This window comes from Pagrus major, chromosome 9, assembly GCF_040436345.1.
Source record: "Pagrus major chromosome 9, Pma_NU_1.0".
Classification (NCBI taxonomy): Eukaryota; Metazoa; Chordata; class Actinopteri; order Spariformes; family Sparidae; genus Pagrus; species Pagrus major.
In genome coordinates this window covers 513,703-540,129 of record NC_133223.1, presented here as the reverse complement: position 1 = coordinate 540,129, position 26,427 = coordinate 513,703, and the positions used below count along the sequence as shown (strand labels likewise).

The following is a 26,427-nucleotide window of genomic DNA, read 5'->3' as shown; positions in this document are numbered from 1 at the left end:
CTCTGATTAAAAAACCTGGTCTAGATTCTGCCGTTCTTGCTAATTTCAGGCCTATCTCCAAACTGCCTTTTCTCTCAAAAACCCTGGAGAAGATTGTGCACTGTCAATTAATGGCCTTCCTAGAAGAGCATAATATTCTAGAGGTTTTCCAATCTGGTTTTAAAACCCTGCACAGCACTGAATCAGCTCTCTTAAGAGTTTTTAATGATATATTTTTAGCTACTGACTCTGGTGACTGTGTTATCCTTGTGCTTTTAGATTTAACTGCTGCATTTTACACAGTGGACCATGACATATTGATCTCACGATTGGAGCAGTGGGTGGGCATCAAGGGCATAGCACTGGAGTGGTTCAGGTCATACTTGACTGATCGAACGTTCTGTGTCAGCCTTGGTGACTCTGTATCCTCCTCTGCTCCTCTCTTGTGTGGAGTCCCACAGGGTTCAGTTCTTGGCCCTCTCCTCTTCTCTCTCTATTTGCTCCCGCTTGGTTCCATACTTAGGAAGCACGGCATTTCATTTCATTGTTATGCGGACGACAGTCAGATTTATGTGCCTCTTAAAAAGAAAGATGATTTCGATGCCAGGGTGTTACTTAAGTGTCTAGACGACATAAAGGCCTGGATGGCAATGAACTTTTTAAAATTCAATGACAAAAAGACTGAAGTGATGGTTTTCGGTGGCACCACTGGGACCCCCCCCCTTTAGACCTGGGTTCTTTGGCCCAGTATATCAAGCCTAGCATCACAAATCTAGGGGTTAAAGTGGACCCTGAGCTTAAGCTCAACAGTCAGATCAAGGCTGTTGTAAAATCTAGCTTTTTCCATTTGAGGCAGCTGGCCAAAATAAAGCCAATTCTGACAAGGCAGCACTTTGAGACGGTAATCCACGCCTTTGTTACCACTCGGCTGGATTACTGCAATGCACTGTATGTCGGGGTTGGTGGGTCCTCCATCGCCCGTCTCCAGTTGGTGCAAAATGCAGCTGCACGTCTTTTAACTGGCACACGTAAACACGAGCACATTTCCCCCATTTTAGCCTCACTCCACTGGCTGCCCATTCAATTTAGGATCCATTTTAAAATTCTTTTATTTGCTTTTAAATCCCTGAATGGTCTTGCCCCGCCCTACCTCTCTGAGCTTCTACACCCTTATACCCCCGCCCGCTCTCTCAGGTCAGCTGATCAGCTGCTCCTCAGTGTGCCTAACACTAAGCGGAAGCTCAGAGGGGACCGTGCCTTTGCTGTGTCGGCTCCTAAACTATGGAACGATCTGCCCCAGCCCGTTAAACAGGCCTCTTCTCTGTCTGTTTTTAAATCATTTCTTAAAACCCATCTCTTCTCCTTGGCCTTTGACACCTAGTAAGACGTCGATTTTATCTCCTTGTTTTTATTGCTTTGTATTGCGTGGCTTTTATTATTTTTATTATTTATTATTTTTTACTTATGTTTTGTTGTCTTTTAATTTATTTTTATATTTTACATGTAATTTTATTCTTCTGTACAGCACTTTGGTCAACTTTGGTTGTGTTAAAGTGCTTAACAAATAAAGTTGGATTGGATTGGATTGGATACATGGGTGGAGGGCCCGTTCATCACTGCTTGCAGTTTTAATTCTACTGTGTATTTCTACTGTGTGCTGTGTATTTCTACTGTGTGTTGTGTATTTCTAGTGTGTGTTGTGGATTACTACTGTGTATTTCTACTGTGTGCTGGTTATTTCTACTGTGTATTTCTACTGGGTGCTGTGTACTTCTATGGTGTATTTCCACTGTGTGCTGTGTATTTCTACTGTGTGCTGTGTGTTTCTACAGTGGGCTGTGTTTTTACTGTGTATTTCTACTGTGTCTTGTGTGTTTCTACTTTTTATATCTACGGTGTGCTGTGTATTTCTACTGTGTAGTTCGACTGTGTGCTGTGTTTCTACTGTGTATTTCTATTGTGTGCTGTGTATTTCTACAGTGTATTTCTACAGTGTATTTCTGCTGTGTATTTCTACTGTGTGCTGTGTATTTCTACTGTGTATTTCCACTGTTTGCTGTGTATTTCTACAGTGTATTTCTACTGTGTGATGTGAATTTCTACAGTGTCTTTCTACTGTGTGATGTGTATTTACCTAGTGTATTTCTACTATGTACTGTGTATTTCTATTGCGTATTTCTACTGTAATGTGTATTTCTACTGTGTGATGTGTATTTCTACTGTGTATTTCTACTGTGCTTTGTATTTCTACTTTGTGATATGTATTTCTATTATGTGCTCTGTATTCCTACAGGGTGTTTCTACTGTGATGTGTATTTCTACTGTGAATTTCTACTATGGCAGTACGGTAGTATGCGGTTTCGAAAACAGCCCATGTCACTCTGGTTAGCGGAGCTGTAGTAACCTGCAGGCGTGCATTGCGGTCAAGTTGTAAACAATGCTTAAAGCGTGCTGCGTTGCCAGGTTTGACAGTTGCCCCCTTTTGGAAACATTAATTTGAATTGACAGGAGAAATATAATACGGATGTTTGCGTATTTGTAGTGTTATTTGTGTATTTATTTGTGTATTAGCGTAGCACATCATATTATATTAAACTATTGTATAATATTGTTTCATTTTAATAGTCTTTTGAGTGGTGTTTTAGATAGGCTTTTGCCTTTTTGATATTAGCTTTTAAAATAGGCAACCCCTTGCAGTAGTTTTCACTCAGGTATACAGGAGTTTAATCTATTTGGGTTGTTGAACAATTAAAATCCATGTGTACTGAAAGCTGATTCATTGTAGTAGTTGTATTAGTTCAAATGTATGACTACTTTATTGAACTCAGATTTCATTTACAGAGCCAACATGAGCAAGAGGAAAGGAAGAGATATCAGGCACTATTTTGGTGCCAAAAAAAAAAGAGTAAGTTGAAACTTAGGACTTAATAATGCAGCCTGTATTTTCTGTCGTTGTTATGTAGGCTTAATACTGAGCATTATAGCATGAATAATGGTGAATGTTACATGTATGTGCTGTTGTATTAAGGAGACAGAGTGAGTGAGCAGGCAGAGGGGGGACAGTAAGCAAGCAGAAAGAGGACAGGAGGACAGGAAGAGAGTGAGAAGGCAGGACCAAGTAGTAACAAGGTGAGTTGGAAAGGAGACTACAAAGATGTATTGCCATCATATCAGATATTCAGGCAAACACTAATTTTAGAAACTGATAAAATGCACGACTACCACACCCTATTGTTCTCAACTAATAAGCTAGGACTTATATTAAAGTGTTGGCCACTTGCAGTTGCTGGCAGTTTGGATCTACAATACTTTGTTGGTGACTGCTGTCTGCAAAAGTTGTTTGTGTGGTACATTATGTGCCCCATGAACTGTAAAATGGTGTAAAATTTGGTTTATCATCATCTACAGACTGCAGACATTTAGTTGAACAAGCAAGATACTGTAAAGATTGTAAGACTTCTGTTAACTGAAGCACGCGCCTGCGCTGCACTGGGTTCCCTTTACACCCTGGAGAAAGTGTTGACCCCCCCAATTGTCATTGTATAATTTGCACTCGGTCTGCGAGCGTTGTCAATCAAGCGAGTTAAACGTTAACACCTGTGACTGAGTTACATTCACTCCTGGCGGAGTTGATCACAACATCCGGTTTGGATGCCTTTTTCCACTCACGTCGGTTGGTAATAGGAGAAGACGGCAAAGAACCTGTGTGGATTATACGGCTTAAATAAGGTAAGAAACGACTATATTTACTTCTACGGGATGGTAATCGCTGTATGAAGTCGTGTTAACATATCATGGGGTGTGAAGTGACTGAATTGTCATTGACCTGGTTGAGACAAGCTGTTAATTACGTTCACTTTTGCTGGCAACAAGTGGTTGCTTAAAACAAAGTTATTGAGTGGCAACTTATTTATCCGGCCAAATATCAAGTGTTTAGCTAAAATAAATGTGTTTAAATGTACTAAGGTGACTACTGGTGGATGAATTAGCGTTTTTTAGTCAAATGATGGTGAGTGTTTTGTCAAATTTAAATCTGCGCATCAATGTGGGGGAGGGGTGGTGGTGTCGTCGTCGTACTGAAATTGTGGCCCATTTCAGACAATTTCTGTTTAATCAGGCACGGACATCACCCATTTATACTCATTCACACAAACACACAACTACACATTGTCCATGATATACGTGTTCACACTCACTGAAAATATACCGTTTGAACCAGGCAAGGCAAGACGCATGCAACAGGCAGAAGTGATGGGATTTACGGCTCTTTGAAGGGAGATCTTATGGCTCCGTTCCTTTCCAATAGCCCTTTATTTATTTTTTACATAGTCAATGCAAAGATAATTAATAGCCACGAATGGCTATTCAAGTGGCTATTCAAGATAAAAGGTTAAATAAACGGCTCTCAAATAAATCAGTTCCTCTCGTTCATACCAAAGAGCCGTTCAAAAGAATCGGATTGTTCGTGAACGTAACATCACTAGCAGGATGCAGAAATTATGCAGCGGACATCTCGCCGCCTGCTCCCTTCTGGACGTTAAAAAACGTTACAATTCATAGAAGAGACTCAGTTTTTTCTGCTTGAGTGCTGTTCGTTGCATCAAATACAAGTTTGGGCTTCCTGATGCTACTGAACTTGATGCTTTTGATGAAACCAACAAAGTAGTTGAGGAAGACATCTTTTCTGAACTGATAGAGACCAGTCCGGATTTATGCCTGACAGTAAGTGACAGAATTCCTGATGCAGGTAGGTACATTTTTCTGTTATCCATAAATCGTTAAAAAATCAGATATTGGTTAAGTCACCATCAGTGAAAAGTGAGTAGTAATTTACTTTGATATCCATTAGAACATAATCGCCATTTAAAATTGGCCAAATCAATGGGGTACGAAAAAAACTGCTGGCATAAGTCTATGATTATACTATTAATTTCTTGACAATAGCTGTGTTTTAAAATTAAGTGTAATCCTTTATAATCTAACTGTATTCTTTGCTCCATCTAATATTTGAAAAAGTGTGTAGTTATTTTTTGTAACCTGATTCTGATCACATGAAATCTATTAACTACCCAGCTCAGACACTGGAGGAAGACATCATTCTTGAGATACAGATCGATCCTGGTCCAAGTCCAACAACACAAGACGGCATTTCAGAGGAAGGTATGTCTCATTTATAAAATCAGTTGTAATCAATGTTCAGGGTTTTTCTGCTTCACAAATATCAGTTGAGATCTCATGTCTCTGCCTTGACTACTATAACAAAGTAGATTATAGAAAAATATATTTAAAAGAAAGATCTGTATCTAATTGCAAAAACAGTTTGAAAATGTGGGATCAGGTGTGATTTTTAACCAGTGTCTGGGGAACCACCAAATGCTACATTTCAGGCATGTCACAGTTACGTTTTATTTCTTTTAGACTTCTTTCCTTTAGATCATTCAACACCATCCTCCCTCATGGATACAAAGACATCACTTTCTTCAAGTGACAATGACCACTCCAGTTGAATAGAATATGGGATTCCCATAGGCAGACGTACATACAGAGGTTTCTGAGTCAGAGGCTGCAAAAGAGGTAGTCAAGGGCAGCAGATGTAATTTACATTGTTGACCATCATATAGTGTCAAACTAAATGAGTTTCATATCAGAGTATTTGTGACATTTAGAATGATTGGGTTCGGCTAATAGCTCTGTACTTAGTAATCTAAGGCAGATAAGAAACAACATTGTTTCATCACAAATCATATCGCACTTCCATAATCAGTTAAACAAGTTAGATTTTTTTGCTGAAATTGCTGATCCATTTTTGTGTGTGAGAAACCCTCCTGAATCAGTGATTTTAACTTTTACTCTTAATCTTGTGGTATATTGTTAAAATGATTTTATCCTGAAAGACTGATTTGTACACTGAAAACTTTATTTTCTTTTACACAAATAGATGGTAAAAAATGCCTTGCTTTGCAAACCTGGGGGTGAGGATGTCATCGACGAGTACGAGGCAGAAAAGACACTCACTCACCGCACCCGGAGACAGCTTGTCAACATATTGGCTAGCCATATGACTGAGAGCCATGGGTAAGTGTTAAGTGAATTGTTAGATTGTAAACATTATATTAAGAAAGATTATCATGAATTTTCAAAATACATTGCATTGAATTAACATAGCAAGTGGGGCATTTTTCAATTGTATGTTTTTGCATTTTAAGAATATGGTCTTGACCTGTTTATATGAGCATGTAGGAGATTCACTAATAATAAATGTAATTTATTAATCACTGGCGATTAATAAAGCACTCATAAATGGGGCACCACCTCCGATGTTTTGTCTATTTGAATAATCCAGAGGGAATTAATCAAATCTGACTGGACACAGTTTCCATCGGTTCTCCACATTAAAAACAAACCTGCACAGACAACGACATACGGTTAAATATGTTTATTAACTAGATAAATCAGGGTAAATAAATGAAATGGTGATTTAAACAAACAACAATGATAACAGAAAATGTGGAGACTGTGATGATTAAAGTAATGGAATTATATGGACGTGGGCAGATGGTGAAATCGGGGTCGGGGAAGCACTCAAATATTACGAGAGTAATTTTAATACTAACGAGACCCTAACCGAATTCCTCTTAAGCTAAAAGATATGAATCAGAAGCCAAAAAGACACCAACTCTTTCATGTGTGTGAATCCAGCAGTGTGCAAGGTGCTTAGCCTACTTTGTCTGGAGAGTTGGGACGTCCACAACTTTCGGTCAACTTTCGGTCAACTTTCGGTCCTGCAGTCGAGCTACGGACTCCTCCGGAGTGTTGTTGAAGCAGAAGGCTACTGCAAGTCTTTACCAACGATGGTGGTCTTTAATAAAGATGTTCTTCTTGCTTTGAGTGGTGACTCTTAAGCATCTGATTCGTAAACTAATTCAACTTTCTTGAATAAAATAACGAGAGGATGAAACGCTGGCCGGGCAGATCTTCCGTTGTTACTCAATACAAGATCAATTAAATTTAATTCAATTATAAAAATGAGAAAAATCAACACGTGGTCAATTCTGCGGAGATTGCTGCCTTGGAGCGTGTCGCAAAGTAGAGTAAAGAGTTGAAAAATTAAAAGAAGAGAAGAACGAGAGAGAGCGATGTCTCAGTTTTGTTGTCCTGAGTGGCAGGCGGGACTAAGGGGCGGGCTGACAGCGTTCACACTTTAGACGATATTATAAGTCTAAACTCACGAAACTTGGGTCAAAAAGGTCTTAAAAAGTCTTAAATTTGACTTGTTCAAACCTGCAGAAACCCTGTTATATGCTTATGTGATCAACAGCTGAATCAAGACTTCCTTCTGCTGTTTGGAGCTGAAACAGCCTCCAAGATGCTTGAGAAGTGGGACACAACTTTCAGGCCCAAGGTTATCAATGAGGCCAGACACCTTACTCAGTCAATTGAGGTGTGCCGACTTCTAAAAACTGCTGAGAAACTGACAGAGAACAATGACACCAGTAAGCTAATCGCCATGATGGATTTTTATTCCTAACAGCAAGTGCTGGTTACTTTGTGCATTCCAACTTGATATTAATGGCTTGTTTCACCTCATTATCCTCCTGATAGCCTGGGACAGTGACATGGCTTCTCTGCTGCTCCTTCTCCATCTCCTGCCACCCACAGCTGGACAGAAGAGGACCAAGATAAGCCCCAGTGATGCAGTGGACAAAATGTTGCACTTTCACAAGGTATGCATGTCTTTTTTTTTATCCAATTAGCTAGTATTTTATATGTATTAACTCAATTTGAAATGACTTGGAAAGGCATAGTCAAACAAAAGGACTAAACTGAACGTCTTCATGTTGGCTACAATTCCTCAACAGCGAGGACTTCTTTGGGACACACACACACACACACACAGACAGACACATGGAGAGAATTTTGCTCCTTTATTATTCAATCAAATAGAATAGATTTGAAACCAAAAAAGAGATTTGAGAGCAAAAGAGAGTAAGTGGCAATCAAAAAAATTTTTTTGAGATCGAAACAGAACAGGTTGCAATTGAAAAAAAAATATGAGAGAGCATATTTCTTCAACTTCAATCAAAACTAATGTTTGTAAGTAAAAACATACGACCATTTTGCTTATAAATCAGTCCTCTTTGCTTGCAAGTTCTAAAGTTTTGCTTGCGAATTCAACTGCACTTGATGGGCGGGGCCTACGCTGGTGGATGAGAGAAGAGTTTCTATTGGTTGGTTTGACCTGGCTCCAGCGCCAGCTACGCCTTCCGCATTACACCCACTTCTCCCTTGTGCTGTGCTGCTTGGAAGTAAGTTGATAGCCTGTTGCTCTTGAAACGTTTCCCATAAGTAATGAATTGCGCTATATATCGTTGGCTACAGCCTGCCGTACGTTCACAACAACAACAACACAAGTAATGAATTATAATGCCCTGCTGCTGCAAGCACACTGATTAGCAGCAACATGGTTGTCTCTGCTAGTCACGGCCTGAGCAGAGTAGCCTAATGAGTGAGTGAATTACAGGGAGGCGTATACAACGTAGGGCTGTGATTTAAACATTTAGTGTTGCATGGTACTTGCGGTGCCAAAACGTCACGGTTCCTACACAACAGTACTACCGTGGATTACTGAACTACCGCTGAATGCGGTGCCAGTTTCCACTGTGTAGCGGGCTGCCGCTACTCCTCCCGGCTCCCGTTCTCACTACAGCTGTTCTAATGTCAACAAACACACGTGGCGAATAATTTAACAAATTCACACACATTACCAAACTCAGATTTATGTGTCTGTAATATTATGGAATGGATCTACAGATTCATTGGGAACACTACATTGATCTTCATTCGCTGTTGTTTTTTATTGACCATGACTTTTATTGTTATGCAATGTTACATAAATACTGTCAAAATAATATGTCCGTTTTTCTTTTAATGCCAGAATGGAAAACCAACAGCAGTCACAAGCTAGGGTAAGTCATTGCTTAATTTGTTTCTGTACAGCCTAAGTGACAGTAATGCATTGTACTGTAATGTACTGATGTCCTTTTACCAATGTCCATACATGTGAAATCCCTTTCCAGTATGATGCACGTGAAGCCACAGAGACGGCCAGACACCTCCTGTCTCTGATTTCAAGGGCGATGCCGAATGAAAGTCAGGGACATGGACAGGGACAGGGACAGAGTCAGCGACTCTCAGTCCAGACTGAAATGGCCAGGTAGACAGTTTTGCACCCATGTAAATCGACCACCTAAATGTGTCATGTAAATACACATTTTCACGTTACATGTATTTTATCAGGATCAGTCTCTTCTCTTCATGTGGAGAGAACATGACCAAGTTAGGCTTTTAACACTGTACATTTTTACTACTTTTTCTACATTGTTTCTACTGTAGACATTATACTGTACCTGCAATTTCACCATTAATGGTATGGGATTATTCAGGTAAAATAAATTACATTACTCTGGCTTTGCCATGATGGTAGCGCAATGATGGAGCTGCTGATTTAGGTTGTGTGGTTTAATTTGTTTATCTGTATTATTTTCTCTGGTACTTGGATGTGGTGCATGTGGCTTGACAGTCGGCTTACTTTAAGTTGGAACTAATAACATTATTTTTTTACAATCACACAGGTCTTTCCCTGGATTCTTCCGAGGCAAGAAAAGAGCACTCCCCAGAGGTCAAATGCCTACAGCCAAGGCTGTGAAGATATGGAAGCCGTTCGATGTTTTCTTTTTTTTACTTGGATCTAATGTGGAAGTAACTCCAAACCCCAGGGAGGAGTTAACTTTTATGTAAGCTGGCCTGGGGAAGAGGACTGTGTCAGTAGATTCTGACATATCACATGTTGAGGTATTATGTATGTTGAAGCAAGTACATTGCCTAATTGCCTGTGCCATCAAGGGTTCTGTGCAATGCCTTTCATATACCTCAAAAAATATTTGGTGGTGAAGACATTCCCCAGGATGACACAGCTCCAGGACAGGTGGCTCCTTTCTAAAGCAGCAGGTACATAATTACTGTACTTAAAATGCAACTTCTTTTATGTTTGCTGTGTTAATACTGCAGAAAAACATGAATACATCATGGTTTATGTCCTTACATTGTTTGTCATTTTAATAGGTGGAAATGGAAGGAGGAAACTTTCAGTTTTTCCTTTAGAGGCTGAGGGCTACACTGGGGCCGTATTAAGAAGTGCTTCAGGGGGAGGGAAGTTTGTCCTGTTTATTGTTCCTCTTCAGGACGAACTTGACCTTACACCTCTCCCTGCTAGTGCTCCTGAGTTTGCCCTCATGCCAAAGGCTAGCTGCAAGGATTGCAACACAATGATTGTGTAGTGCATTGTAGCCCTGAAACACAGGTGAAATGTCTTACTGTTAATTATCAAAGTTAGTACAAGTTTAATATGTGTGTATATTGACTGTTTGAGCCATCTTTAAGCTGTGAACCAAATATAGCTTATCTTGTAACTTTTTAACACCCCTAGTTTAGCTCTGACATAATATTAAAGAGCTGTTATTGCATCTGTTTTGTTTTACATCTAGGATGAAGATTTGATCTTTGTTGACCAATCTACATCTGGATCTGCCTCATCAACCTGTGAAGACCACAGCCATCAACAAGTAGAGCACTTTTTTTTTACTGTACTACTGTCACTGTTTTACTGTTTTGATGATAAGAGTTTGCCTGTAGCTTTTTGCTCAGGTTGTTAATTCATATGCCTGCATGCAGGAAGATGAGGTCCAATGCCCTATTTGCAAGAGGTTCATGCAAGTTTTTGTGGATGCAGGTCATTGTTTTTGGTCGTCTGACATTTTTTTCCTACTCTGTAGATTCATTTATAAGTTTGTATGTGTCATGTGAAATGTTGCATTTATTATTTTTTGAGACTTAGAAGGCCAGATGTCTGGTTTGTACACTAATTTTGACAGCATATTATCTGTGAAGACCAATAATGATTGCCTTTATTGTTATAGTCCTGAGGACAGAGCCTGTAAAGGAGACACACTTCAGGCTGATTTGGATCTTATCTCATGGTATTATTATTATTATTATTATTATTATTATTTATTTTATTTTTATTTTTTTTAATATAATGCTTTTATATGTGCTTAAAAACATATGTCCCAATATCTGTCTTATATCGAGATTTGATATATTCTTACAGTGAGGAGGATGTCATCATGTGGGTCAGATCTCAGGTGGACACCGACAAGACCTTTGATTTATGTGTGTCTCAGGAGAATGTGGTGGAAAGAGGTCTTAAGATGTGGAAACGTCAAAAAAATGGCAGTCCAGTTAATCCCTTGAAAGTTACATTCCTGGGTGAGCCGGGGCTCGATACAGGGGCCCTAAGAAAAGAATTTCTGTCTGGTAAGTACTGGACATTCATGAGTAATTTTGTCACAGGGTAAAAATCAAATGAAGAATCATTACTTGTGGCTTGTGTATCTTTTCTTTGTGGTCTTGTTGATTCTGTTGTTTTGTTTTCTTTGACTTCTGAACTGAGGTGCCTTCTACAAACAGGCTTGACAAAACCAACTCTGAGTTGATTCAGCCTGAGATGGGAAACGCAGAGTGTTTTGTTTCAGATGTAGGAACACATTAACGAGTGTTTTATTAATCGCCAGTGATTAATAAATTACATTTATTATTAGTGTATCTCCAAGATTTGACTTGCTTTGTTCTGGATTATAGCAATGGTGGCTGGGATACAAAAAAGACTTTTTGAAGGTGATGGTGAAAAGGGAAAGATGCTCGCTGAATACTCGCTCAATGACCTGGATGATGAGCTCTTCAGGTGCATATATATATATATATATATATATATATATATATATACACACATATGATTCTGATTGTGAAACAGAACTGAGACTTCCCCTTGTACTTACGTTGTTTAAACCATCCTGTTCTTGTTTGTAGGGCTGCAGGGGAAATTTTTGCAGTGAGCATAGCACAAGGAGGACCAGCACCACGGTACTTGCAAAAATGGTGTTATGACTTCCTTGTTTCTGGCAATCTTTCTGCTGCTGATGTCTATGATACCACTCACTCACCACTGATACAAGCGGTAAGTTGACTTTTTTTTTCAGACATTGTACCTATTTAATATTGTCTTAAAGTGCTTCACACATACTACTTAATACTGAAAAGAATAAATGTATAATTTAATGTTTTGGGTGTGATTATTTAAGATTGAAGAAGCAGATGACATGACAGCCCACATCCAAGACATCGTGGACTGTGGCTACACAGGGAAAATAGACATGGAGCACAAAGACAGCATACTGAGGTAAATACTACCGTTTTTGTAACACATTGCAGTGTGACCCCAGATTGCCATGTGTAGTTTGTTTTCCCCTCAATAAATGTGAGAATAATGGCAAGCGCTTTCCAAAAGTCTTTTCCAAGGTGCTCTTTGGCTTGAATGTGAAATCTTTTTGACCATTTGAGTAAAGCCAAATGATCTTGAGGCACTCTGCTCCTGTTAAAATGTTGAAAGTTTGTTTCGTGTTAATATAGGAATACAAGGAAATGGTATTGCCTGCATATAGTAGCAAAGCCTTTTTCATGGCGTTATTCTTGAGCTTGCTGCCATAACGTCAGTGGTGGAACGTAACTAAAATTTACCTTTCATCAAGTACTGCACTTCAGTACAATTTGAAGGTACTTGTACTTCACCTAAGTATTTCCATTTTTATGATAGTTTAATATTGTACTTTATATTCTTTAACTACAAAAAGCTGATAATACTTATTTACTTTTACTGTAGTAGGAGTTTTCATGCAGGATCTTTTCTTGTAATAGTGTTTTTACATTGCTGTATTCGCACCTTCCCACCATTTCAGTGCTACACCTAGGCAATAGTGTGAAGTTAATTTTTCTGTATTCAGGACAATTTGACTTCATGTGACGACAAAACGCATGCCCATACTCCAACAACTACGTGAGGGCCTGAAAGTGTATAACCTCATCAAAGTGATACAGACAAGGCCAGAAGTGTGTCGCAGCCTCTTCATCGCTGGAGACAATGATTTGGTATGCTATTGTACAGTATAGCTTCGAGGTTTTTACAAGTTGTACTACATGGTATTTCCTTAGCTTACCCCTTGCTTCTTAAGCGGGTAATTATCAGGGAATCTCAGATTACCTTTTTTTTTTTTTTTAATCTAGGTGGACTCACATTACATCCTTTCCCATCTGGCCCTGAACTTCAGCTCAAGTGGTTCAAGTAAGCATGTGAAAGAACGGAAAATCTTGGAGTACTTTCAGGACTTCCTTCTTGAACTTGAAGGTATGTACAACCTTCAATTTAAAGTAAGTAATAGAATGCCATATCACCCCCATCTTGTTTTCTCTGCACTGGCTTCCAGTTTATTTCAGGATTCATTTTAAAATATTGGTTATCACATATCAGGCCATTCATGGACAAGCTCCCACTTACATTTCTGAACTCTTGAAAGATTTACCCTCTAAACATCCCATACTTTTGTACTTATTTACTTAGCCAAACTGTTTTTTGCTGAGAAGATAGCTCACAGATGTTTACCTTTTTAACTAGTAGTGCAGTTTAGAATAAAGAAAAATCACAAGTACCACACTAATTTTCCTCCAGGCCTGCTGTTAACAAAAAAATACATGAGCATTTACAGCAAACCAACCCAGGCTGCTGAAAAACACTGAGCAATTCACCAAATTGTTGGCATATAAAATGACTGAACAGATTTCTTACAACTTAAGCTTTTTGTCTTTTCAAGATGCACACCCTGATCATACAGAAGATACCCTGACTGTATCCTCAGTCATGCAGTGGATGACGGGTCAAGCCCACAGACATCTGCTTTTAGCGGAGCGGCAGAAATTCAGTATCACTGTGAAGTTTAATCATGAATGTATGAATGACATGCCGACTCATAGTATTTGCTTTCCAACTGTCAGTGCTTGCACTGACACTATCACACGCCCACATCAAAGACTGAGTCCTTCAAAACACTACTGCAAACTGCAATCAAATGGTGCAGGATTTGACAGAGTGTGATGTGGTTTGTTAAAACTGTTGAGAATTTATTTGTGAAGAATAAATAAGTTAATTCAAGTTAATGTGTAAGTTAACGTTAATATTGATGTTACTGTAGTTAATTGAATTAATACTGTACTGTGACCAATGTCATGGATACTAAAAGTTGTTCCATTTTAGCATTAAAGTCTACCTCTACTGAAATATGTTTTTGTTAATGTGGATGATGTATCCACTCAAATCTGTATTTGTTTTTATGTGGATGAGAAATCAAAGTTACTTGGCTGCTTCTCTTTCATATTAAAATATTTCAGCTGACAAATAAACAGGAGGCTTTTATTGCGTCAATTTAACAGGAATGGAAATGTGTTTATTGTTTTGCCTTTTGGCAGAGCTTTGGCAGTGCTACTATTTAATTTTCAATATAACAAGCTACAAAGAATAACATCAGGATATATTTGTAACTATTCAGTGGATCAGCTAAAACAGTGTAGGAAGAAAGAAACGCACAAATGGCCACAATGAAATTTGAGTTATCCTGACTGACTTCTGTTACAATCCACATCATACTCTCACAATGTTGGTGGGTGTTCTGGTTGCTGGATTTGTGGTGGAAACAACACATTGGGATAGCACAGATTACTATAAAGAGTAAAACATCTAGCTTTGGATACTAAGCTAGAACAACTAATTATGATAGGTTGAGAAGATCCCATGCACATTGTGGGACACCATGCCAGACTAGATGCATCATATATGTACAAAAAGAAAAAATGTAGGACAGAGCAAGAACATGGAGTGCAGTCAGTTGTGTAAAAGCAGCTGGTGTAGTTTGGTCCCCGAAGCTTGAATTGAAAAGCCAGTTTAGCCAGGTTAGTAGGTCAACCTACAGACCCCGGATGTTGATAACAGGCAACCCCGGACTCGGAGGGGAATATCGCTAGCGTATCATAACAAAATATTGGTGAAATGATCTAGTTTCGCAGCAGATAATGCGTTATATAGAGGCTGCGCTTCGGTGCCCCGATCACTCGCATTATATGGATATACACGGCGCTCCACTGGATCTAATTTCGTCCGAACGACTCCAAATGACACCAAAGTTATCTGGGTGAGTAAATGATCGTATTTTATGCTTGAAATAAGGTCCAGGTTGTAAAAAACGACAATTCCCCTTTAATAATTTGCAGTGAGATTGAACATGAAATGCCTGTGTTTTGCAGAATAGAAAAAAATAATGTTGTTAAGCCAAACTCCCAATACAACAGTGTAAAAATACTGAATTTCAAGTAGAAGTTCTCTGTAGAAAAATGCTACAGTTAAAGTCCATAATTATTATCAGCTCACTGTATTGTGGTAAAAGTAGTGTTTTGATCCCTCTGACTGATACATTATTATATATGACATATTTAGATTTTTAATAGTGAAGCATTAGTGTTGGAACAGCATGTTAAGGTTTTAGCTACTGGAGGTGGAAATTGTTTACACTTTATATGCACTAATTTTAGTCCAGTTGTTTACAACCTAAGTCCCATGCCACGCCAAAAGGCTAGCAGAGAAATTTGAGGGGTGGTGAGATGATTAATGGGAGAGGAATTACTTTTTTTTCTAACCTTTGACTTTAGGTGAAATATTTGATTATTTAAACATTTATTGACATGAAACCATGAAAGAAGTTTAGAATGAAAAATCATTTGCGGAGCTGTTAACAACTCAGACATCAGAAATGTAACCCTGAATACATGAGACAGAAAGGTTTCATATTTAACCATCAAATGTAGTGGGACAGAAAGTATTACATATTATGTATTACATATATGTAATGTGGTGGAGTGGAACTACAAATTAACATAAAATGGAAATGCACTCGAGAACTACAAGTACCTCAAAAATAGACTTAAATTAGACATTGAGTAAAATGACATTGAACTGATGAGGAATAGTGATCAGTCAGTCACTCCAGCTGTTTGGAACATGGATTATTATTTTTCAGTTTACTACTGCTAACATTGTGTGTTGACAACAAAATCTTGTCACATTTCTTCTGAACAACTGCACTTACCTTGATGGCCATCCACATTTCTGAACTCCATCCATGAAGAATTGCAAAGCTGTCTCTGCTTTGTTGTTTCCTGCTGTGTCCAGATAAAATATCTGTAACAAAGTGTGTGTAGTGGTTCAAAACAAAAAATGGTGAACAAGGTTGTGAAAAAAGATTACCTTCCTCGAGAAGCCATCAATTGCTCCATAAATCACAATGTTGTACCTACCAAAAAGTTGATTGTTAGTTGTATGAGCCATTTCCGTGTGACTGCGTGTCTGTATGGGGCCAGTAGGTGTCCTCAGCGCACCACGAAAGGGGAGTCTACATAGGTGGGAGTTATTGTTCCGGGATCAGGGGTCAGGTGCTGCAAAGGGGAAGAGCACACAGTTTTCGACCGCTCTGTCATTCTGCGGCAGGCGAGTCGCATCGGTAATGGTGCATGGACTTTGTTCACACTAGAAGATGTTTTGGTGAGGAAAAATAAACCATGATCGCAAATTAACCGATTCCGAAGTCGTCTGTGTCTCGCAGTGTTCGGCAAGCGCGTCAACCTAAGTTCAGCCCTCTATGCAGCCCCTCAGTGGCTTTAAGCACTAGGTTTAGCCTCTACATTAGTCATCACTGATATTACAAGTGAGTGACATCAATTCACAGTTGATTAGAAGAAGTTCAGTAGGCAAAAACACACCGGATTAACTTGTGATTTGTGTCGATGTGGACAAGTGACAGAGGAGCAGGAATGGAGTACGTCCGTCTTGCAATGCAAGACAGCTGGACCATTCGAGCTACTACTCCTGCACCATTCACACGCTGCAAAGAACTTTTTACTCTTCTCCATGGGATCCGGTAACCCACTGATCTAAGGGATCCTTTGACTAGCCTGTAGCCAGCATGGGGCAATCTTGCTTTCACTGACCTAACCTTTAAATCTAGAATATGATCAGGGATGTCTGAATACCCTTCTCTGACAGAGAGGTTATGCATTCGTCTGTAAAGGGTAGATCTTGAACTCCCATGGAGATTCGCAAGAGATGTCAGTGGTAACTCTGTACCAAGAAGATTCAGCAGCGTTTGTCTGTCTATGTTGAGGCGGGGTCGCCCCACACTCCCACTTCATTCAACAACAGCCACATCATCAAACAGTGGAGGGGCCGTACTGTAGGGCTGAACAATTTTAGGAAAAGATCTAATTGCGATTTTTCTGGCAGATATTGCAATTTCGATTTGATTCACGATTTCCTTCAAATCAAGCTTCAGTGCAATATTCACAATGTACAGTAACATTAAAACATTAAATGCTATTACTCTAATGCAAGGATGAAAACTAAAGTTAAAAATTGCTTCCAAATGTATTTATTTTTTAAATCAAAATCTGTTTATTGAAGGATTTTCAATATATATAAGTGCAATGCTGAGTGGACATTACAGAGACAGGAGGTAAACATGAGTACAACAATCAACACCAATGTGTCCAGACAGACATGAATTGGGCAATATAACTTCAGGAAAAAAAAAAAACACAAGGTAACAACCAAACAAAAAAAAAACAAAACAGAAAAAAGAAACCCCAAATGCAACGTTATACAGAAAAGAAAGAATATATCAAATAAAATCTTCAAATGAAAAATAATCCCTTCACAGTCACTGCCAATACACTACAATAATATGAGCACATTGCCACATCTAGAGCCTGCGCTAAAAATAAGTATAAGCAAAGAGTACATAGTATTGTTAAGCTGCACCTAATGGCCAAGTTTTCACAAGGTCTGGAATGCATTAAGAAAAGGACCCCATGCTTTCTGAAATCTCCCACTTGATTGCTTAAGCGAGTATCTAACCTTCTCCAATTTTAGGCAGGACATGATTTCTTCTAGCCATTGTGCGTGAGTGGGGGAGGAGGTGTCCCTCCACCTGAGCAAGATCAGTCGTCTAGCTAGCAGGGAGACAAAGGATATAGTACGTCGTTTTTCTATGGACAACTCGACCTCCGCCTCCATGAGCCCAAAAAGAGCAATCAACGGGCTTGGTTCCAATCTGATGCCTAACACCCGGGAGAGTGTATGGAAAATTTCCCTCCAGTAGTTGGTAAGGCTCGAACAGGACCAGTACATGTGGATGAGTGAAGCTTCAGCAAAACCACATTTGATACAATGTGGGCTAATATCAGGGTACATAGAGGCTAGTTTTGCTTTTGAGATATGAGCCCTGTGCACCACTTTGAACTGAATTAAACTGTGACGTGCACAGAGGGAGGTCGAGTTAACCAGTTTAAGTATTGAAGTCCAAGTGTCTTCTGATAGAGAGAGACCCAAGTCTTCCTCCCATGCTGTTCTAAGCCTATCTGTGGAGGCACGCCCAAGATCCAACACCATGTTATACAGAGCTGAAATTAACCTTTTTTTAAGTGGATTGACAGAGAGGACTCTATCAACAGTGGTCAAATCTGTTGATATTAAAGAGCCAGGTAAATGAGAAAGAACAAAATGCCTTGCTTGAAGATATCTGAAAAAATTTGACTTAGGAAGACTGAATTTTTCACTTAGCTGCTCAAAAGATGCCAGGCTGTTGCCTATGAACAAGTCTTTAAAGCGCATGATACCCTTCCTGTGCCATTCACAGAAAACAGAATCCTGGCAGGACGGTTTAAAAAGATGGTTTGATGCGATGGGGCTCAGAAGAGAGAAGCTGTGAAATCCAAAATATTTCCTAAATTGTGCCCAAATTTTTAAAGAATGTTTAACCACCAGATTTTTAATGAATCTGAGTGAGGGAAGTGGGAGTGGGGATCCGAGAAGTGCAAGAATTGACATATTATCATCCGACTGTAGTTCCATCTCTACCCAGTCGGGGCAGTCAGGTTGGCTGTAATAAAAAGACCAAAACGCAAGACAGCGCAAGTTAGCAGCCCAATAATAGAAGCGAAAATTTGGGAGAGCAAGACCACCAGTAGCCTTGGTTTTCTGCAGGTGGTTCTTGTTCAAACGTGGTCGTTTACCTTGCCATAAATATGAAGAAATAACTGAATCAAGAAGTTGAAAAAAGGATCCAGGGATAAAGAGAGGTAGGGCCTGGAAGAGGTACAGAAATTTTGGTAAAATGGTCATTTTGAGAGTTAATACGTCCGACAAGAGATAATGACAAGGGTGACCACTGTGCTAATATTTGTTTAGTTTGATTCAATAACATGGTAAAGTTCTCTTGGAATAGATCTTTGTGCTTTCTTGTAACTGAGATACCTAGATAGGAAAACTTCTTATTCTCAATTTTAAAAGGCAAATTGGCAAGGTCTAAAGCTTGTGCGTTGTTGTTGATAGGAAATAGCTCGCTTTTGTTGAGGTTTAACTTATAGCCTGAAAATTTACCAAACTGACTGAGCAGCGAAAGAGCGGGAGGTAGTGAGGCGGTCGGATAAGAAATAAAAAGCAAAAGATCGTCAGCATATAGCGAAACTCTATGCTCCGTGCTACCTCTCCAGATGCCAGATATGTCCTTGCAAGTACGGAGTGCTGTAGCAAGCGGCTCAATGGCCATATCGAAAAGCATGGGACTCAGGGGGCATCCCTGGCGGGTTCCGCGATGCAAATTGAACGGTCTTGACCGCTGTGAGTTCGTGCGAATTGTGGCTGTGGGGTGTGAATAAAGTAACTTAACCCATGAAGTAAATTTTGGGCCAAAGCCAAATTTGTCCAGCACAGCAAATAAGTACCCCCACTCAACCCGGTCGAATGCCTTCTCTGCATCGAGAGAGACAACGCATTCTGGGATATCTTCAGAAGGAGAGTAGATAATGTCAAGCAGTCGTCTAATATTGAAAAAGGATTGCCTGCCTTTAACAAAGCCAGTTTGGTCTTTAGATATGATTGTAGGGAGGGCAGTCTCCAATCTATGGGCTAGGACCTTGGCTACAATTTTAGCATCTGTGTTAAGGAGGGAAATAGGCCTGTAGGAGGCACATTCAGTCGGATCTTTACCCTTCTTTGCAATAAGGGTAATACAGGCCTCAGTAAATGATGGAGGAAGTGAACCTTGCCTGCAAGATTCAGAGAGGACTGAGCATAACAGTGGGGAAAGCAGCAGAGTGAATTTCTTAAAAAATTCTGCCGGGAAGCCATCGGGGCCTGGGCACTTGCCTGACTGCATTGTAGAGATGGCTGAAGCTATTTCTGTCTGGGATATAGGTTCTTCCAATCTCTTCGTTATATCTGATGAAAGACTAGGGATGTTAAGACCACTTAGAAAGTCAGAAATTGCATTAGAATCACTCTGACAATCTGAGGTATAAAGTTGGGTGTAAAAGTCCCTGAATGCTTCATTAATCTGTAGGTGATCTGCAGTTATAAGGCCATTTGGTAACTGGATCTTAGAAATATTTTGTTTTGCTTTATGACCTTTGAGTTGATTGGCTAATAATTTGTCAGATTTGTCTCCATATATGTAAAACATGGTTTTACTCTTTAAAAGTGATTGTTCAATTGAGTAGGCGGTGAGCAGATCAAATCTGGTCTTAAGTTCCAACCGTTTTTTATACAAATCTGGACACTTAGTCTGGGCGTATTGTTTGTCAATCTCTCTGATTTGGTGGACAAGGTCTGATTGTTCTTGGTGAGATTTTCGCTTCACTTGTGCGGTGTAGGCTATAATCTGCCCCCGAAGGTAGGCCTTAAGAGCATCCCACACAATTAAACAAGAAATGTCTGGAGACATATTTGTAGTAAGAAAAAAGGCTATTTCCTCCTGCATGAATTTGACGAAATTATCATCCGACAGCAAAGTTGAATTGAATCGCCACTGTCTGTTCCTCTGAGGGAGGCCAGGGAAAGACATCGTCAGAACAATAGGGGCGTGATCCGAGATGACAATACTTTGATAAGCGCACGAATGAACCAGTGGAATAAGTTCGTTATCGATAAAGAAATAATCGATCCTTGAGTACGTGTGATGGACGTGTGAAAAAAAAGAGTATTCTCTGTCATATGGATGCAAAGAACGCCATATATCACAAGCACCATAGTTAGAGAGAAAATCTTGAATAGAGCGGGCTGACCTACTCGCTGCGCTGGGGTTAGTAGAAGATCGGTCCAAAACCGGGTCTAACCAACAGTTAAAATCACCTCCGAGGATAAGAGAGTATGTATTAAGATCTGGGAGCAATGAAAACAGTCGTTTAAAAAAACCTACGTCATCCACATTGGGAGCATAAATGTTTACGAATACTACAAGCGTGTTACATAGTTTACCTGAGACAATCACATACCGACCGAACCTATCAGAGATCACATTATGTTGCACAAAGGGAATATCTTGACTGATGAGAATTGAAACTCCCCGGGCTTTGGCTTGGAAAGAGGAGTGAAATCCCTGCCCCAACCATCGTGACAACAGATGGACGTTATCTGAACTGCGAATATGGGTTTCTTGTAGGAAAGCTATTTCTGCTTTAAGTTGTTTCAAATGTGAGAAGACCTTTCTTCTTTTTACAGGATGGTTCAGACCCTTAACATTCCAACTCAGTAGACCTAGATGTCTGTTCATAGCGCTTGATAAATAAAGTTAGAACATGAGCGCAGTGACCTAAGCAAAATATTAAGAGATAAGGTGTGACTAAAGCATTGTGCTGGATTCGAAAAGATTATTACAAAATTACTGGCAGTGACATCTAACCCCAACCCACCCTCCCCAACCAAGACGGCTGCTAGAAAAAAAAGCAGCAAGCTCTTCAAAACAAACATCATTCAACAACACCTCTTCCTGTCTCACACACATCTAACTATTGCTCCCGTGTCATACACAAAAAGGGAGTCAGCACCTCCTAAAAAAAAAAGAAACATGTGTAGACCTAATCTTGGAGGTCTTTACAAACAAAATAGAAAGAATAAAAAATAAACGAATGTGAGCTCTAAGATATGATTACAGATAACATAAAGCGTCTAGTTGCAGGTGACTTAGAGTTAAAATTGTCTCCAAACGGAGACAGGTGGAAAAGCACATTGTCATAGTGTTTTTAAGGGTCGTAATGCAGAACTAGACTCTATATTAATAACACTCATAGCAGGACCGGGCCTCATATGAGAACAGAGAGAATAAGTAAATTCAGTTTTAGATACATTATTTATGCAAAGTGACCAAACACCGTGAGATTTGCTTGTAATATTAGTAATAGCCTGTGGAAGCTGTCAAAAGGAACAGCGTTAAAATACTCACGTATGAACCACTGGACTGAACATATTCACCAGTATAAACAAATCACGCCGTCCATCTTGTAACTAGCCATGCAGAAAGGCAGGACCCAAAGTGGAGCCACCTTTCCTCTGCTGGGTTAGTCGTTAAACAGTCCCGTTACGAAGTTTTCGAGGATTTGGGGAGACTCCTGATGTATTCGCGCGCCTCGTCCGCAGAGCTGATCCACTCTCTGGCTCCACTGGGCACCGTCAGACGGAGCCGGGCGGGAAAGAGCAGAGCAGGCTACAGACCCAGTTTATAAAGTTCAGTCATTACGTCTCTATACTCCGCTCGCTGGGTGACAACTTCAGGGCTGTAGTCCTCTACGATCCGAATTGGCTGGCCGCAATACTCGAGCTTCCGTCGCCGAGCCTCTCTGATGAGGAGATCCTTCGTCTGGTAGCGGTGTAAGCGGAGGAGGACTGGTCGCGGTCGCTGTCCGGAGGCCGGTTTCGATGCCAGAGAGCGATGAGCTCTGTCGATTTCTGGTGGAGATGGCAGTAACTCGCTCCCAAATACCTCACGCAGCAGCTTCGAAAAAAAGTCGGTGGGACGTCCGCTTTCGGTAGACTCCGGCAGGCCCAAAATGCGCACGTTTTGACGTCTGTTTCGGCTCTCCAGGTCGGAGACTTTAGCCTTGAGCTTAGCATTGTCGTCTCTCAGAGTCGAGCAGATGTTCTCAAGGTCCGAAACTCTTTGACTGATGTCCTCTGCAGCGAGTTCAAAGGACGAGACACGCTGGCCGTGGTCCTCTACTGCGAGCCGCGTTTGGTCGAGCTTCGAGTCGAGCTGGCTGAATGTTGTCTTGAACTCGGTGGCTAGAGAGTCACGATGCTGTTCGAGCAGCGCAGTGATGGCTTCCAGCGTTAAGCTAGCGTTAGCTTCTTTTTTGTTCGATTTTCCGCTTTTCGAAGCCATTTCAGAGAGAAAACTTGTTTTTTCCGGGCAAAACAGGACGGGAGATTAAAAAAGACAGAAAATAATTCTTCCTAACAATTAAGTTTGAGGGCTGGGTTGTTTGAAAAGTTCAGCATTCACGGGAGCTCTCGCCTACACGTCTACTCCATCTGCCCTACCGACCGGAAGTCCCCCAAATGTATTTATTAACAAGAAGCATGCACGGCTGATGGCTGCAGTTACCCTAACGGCCGCAACGGCCGTCGTGTCACTATTGAGTCTTATTTCTTGATCCTGCCCCAAGTTCCCAAGTTGGCAAAAGATGCTGTAATTGTAGTCTGTTTGCTACAGTGGGCCTGAGTATCATTTTCACCGGACTTTTCACCGGACTTTTTCATCATGCACTCGTCATGCAAATGCCTGTGGTGATTTTTCAAGTGCCAGTATAAATTGGTTGTGTTTCCGCTGGATGTTGCAACTTTAGCGTGACAGGTTTTGCACAGTACCTGGTGCACGTCTGCAGCCTCAAACCCGAAATACTCCCAAATGACCAACGTGCTGTTTTTCTTGGGGATTAAATCCCCTAACTCCGCTTCTGGTCCAGCTGGAGCCATTTCAGAACATGTTAAGGAGCAGGTTAATACTGATTGGTTAGCGTGACCTGTCCACGAGTAGCATGCCGCTTCTGATCGATGAGCTTGGCAGGATGGTAAAGAGATGGCATGTATGTGTAAAATAGTTGACACAACAGATCCTGGGTCAGTCAGGAGCGCTGCAAAAACCGCAGCTTTGGCGATCACATGATCGCGTTGTCTGAAATCGCAATTTCGATCAGAAAACGATAAATCATTCAGCCCTACCATACTGTGTGATAGATGATTCCTGACAACTTCAGACAGCTGTTGTACATGGTCCAACACAGACTCAGGGACGTCAAGATAAGCTGCCCCAGCTCGAATGAATTGCAACTCCTGGGTGCACACCAAATGCAGATACTCGAAATCGATATATAAGGTCTTAACAGTTAATTCCGGTCCTGCAAAAGCTGTACAATACAGCTATTCCCACCACAATGACAATACATATGTGCATGCATAGCCTACCTGGACTTGTGATCTTGCAGTTTGGTTATCCATTCTGTCATGAAAATAAAGTAAAGCATGATCATTGAGGGGTCATAATATCTGTATTTTTTGTATCATAACATAACATAAATAAATATATTAGGCCTACATTATAACGGCCTCTATTAATTATGAAAGGAGGCTTAAAATCACAGGACATGTCTTTTGGTCTGATTATACAGATCAGTGGTGATGAAATTTGCGTTTCTCTTCTATAGCCTACACATTCTACATCTCGGAGGTCAAAAGCATCATTCAGTGTCATTTATGACACGCAGCTGCTCCTGTATAGACCAGTAATGCTGGCTGGTTAGAAATATGTGCGTGAATTTGTTAAATTATTCGCCACGTGTGTTTGTTAAAATTAGAACAGCTGTAGTGAGAATGGGAGCCGGGAGGAGTAGCGGCAGCCCGCTACACAGTGGAAACTGGCACCGCGTTCAGCGGTAGTTTAGTAATCCACGGTAGTACTGTTGTGTAGGAACCGTGACGTTTTGGCACCGCGAGTACCATGCAACACTAAATGTTTAAATCACAGCCCTATGTTGTATACGCCTCCCTGTAATTCACTCACTGATTAGGTTACTCTGCTCAGGCCGTGACTAGCAGAGACAACCATGTTGCTGCTAATCACTGTGCTTGCAGCAGCAGGGCGTTATAATTCATTACTTGTGTTGTTGTTGTTGTGAACGTACGGCAGGCTGTAGCCAACAATATATAGCGCAATTCATTACTTATGGGAAACGTTTCAAGAGCAACAGGCTATCAACTTACTTCCAAGCAGCACAGCACAAGGGAGAAGTGGGGGTGATGCGGAAGGCATAGCTGGCGCTGGAGCCAGGTCAAACCAACCAATAGAAACTCTTCTCTCATCTACCAGCGTAGGCCCCGCCATCAAGTGCAGTTGAATTCGCAAGCAAAACTTTAGAACTTGCAAGGGAAGAGGACTGATTTGCAAACAAAACTTTATAGCTCGCAAGCAAAGAGGACTGATTTGCAAGCAAAGGTTTTTAACTTGAAAGCAAATAGGACTGATTTATAAGCAAAATGGTCGTATGTTTTTACTTACAAACACTAGTTTTGATTGAAGTTGAAGAAATATGCTCTCTCATATTTTTTTTTCAATTGCAACCTGTTCTGTTTCGATCTCAAAAAAAAAAAAATTTGATTGCCACTTACTCTCTTTTGCTCTCAAATCTCTTTTTTGGTTTCAAATCTATTCTATTTGATTGAATAATAAAGGAACAAAATTCTCTCCATAGACACACACACACAGAGTTTGTCATGGCATGGTCAACAACTCAACTTTTCTGGTGTACAGACCCAAGTGAGCAGTTGAAAACTTGATAGTGTAATGTGTTGATGTTACCGTTCTGTTTTTAGTCATGCTGCAGCTTGGATGAACACCTTCGGAGGAGAGATGGTAGACAACCATACATCCTTGCTGTTGGTCGAACCAGGAACAGGATTGACACTTTCTACATTGTTGTGGACAAACAGCTCAACCCCTGCCAAGCCACTAGCTCGTTGGGTGCATTTGACGAACTGTTTAATTCCCACTACGTGTTCAACCTGTTGTACGAATGAGTACCTGGGCCAGCTCTTCACCTTCGTGCAAACAACAGTTTTCAATATTGATGTAATAACAACAAATGAGTCTCCCAGAGTTTGTGAGTTTCGTGCTAAAGTCTTCAACTAAAGTACTTAAATGTTTAAGTGTTTCATTTGTCAAGCTGTGCATGTTCCCTGTCAGTCCTTGATCTCTCATCTAAGACTTGATCACAGTTTTTATCCTAGCACCAGGTTTAAGTTAGTTTGTGCACAAGATCATTGTAGGCGTCAGTTTTCAACATATTCAGATTTCAAAAAAACATTTAATTTGTTCTCATGAGAAGGATTCTCGTCAAAGTGGAGATGCAGCAAGGCCAGAGTCATTTCAAACTAATTTCCACATGCCCCAAGATACCTCAGAAGTTGCTGGAACAAGTGCCATGCAGAACCCAGAGTCCAAGTGTTTTGAGGACAATGGATCAGGTCAAAGGAACAAAGAAAATACAGAAAATATTTGTGCTTCAATTATTGCTAAACTACAAGGAAGTGGCATAGCAAATAGTGTTGTTTCATCAGTTGTTGGTGATTTGGAA

The 26,427-nt window shown here is 40.3% G+C and overlaps 1 protein-coding gene and 1 pseudogene across 1 annotated transcript; both read left to right on the top strand.

Moving 5' to 3' along the window:
- The first annotated feature begins 5,917 nt into the window (after positions 1–5,917).
- On the top strand, positions 5,918–25,982 carry LOC141002529 (uncharacterized; annotated as a pseudogene).
- LOC141002424 (G2/M phase-specific E3 ubiquitin-protein ligase-like) lies at positions 8,115–14,077 on the top strand. Its single transcript, XM_073473755.1, has 14 exons — positions 8,115–8,285; positions 8,915–8,945; positions 9,612–9,773; positions 9,883–9,987; positions 10,102–10,339; positions 10,524–10,601; positions 10,956–11,015; positions 11,147–11,352; positions 11,677–11,779; positions 11,905–12,052; positions 12,177–12,274; positions 12,876–13,020; positions 13,156–13,276; positions 13,740–14,077. The coding sequence occupies exons 8-12, from the start codon at positions 11,163–11,165 to the stop codon at positions 12,883–12,885; spliced, it is 549 nt and encodes a 182-aa protein (XP_073329856.1). The 5' UTR covers positions 8,115–8,285; positions 8,915–8,945; positions 9,612–9,773; positions 9,883–9,987; positions 10,102–10,339; positions 10,524–10,601; positions 10,956–11,015; positions 11,147–11,162; the 3' UTR covers positions 12,886–13,020; positions 13,156–13,276; positions 13,740–14,077.
- Positions 25,983–26,427: the final 445 nt, after the last annotated feature.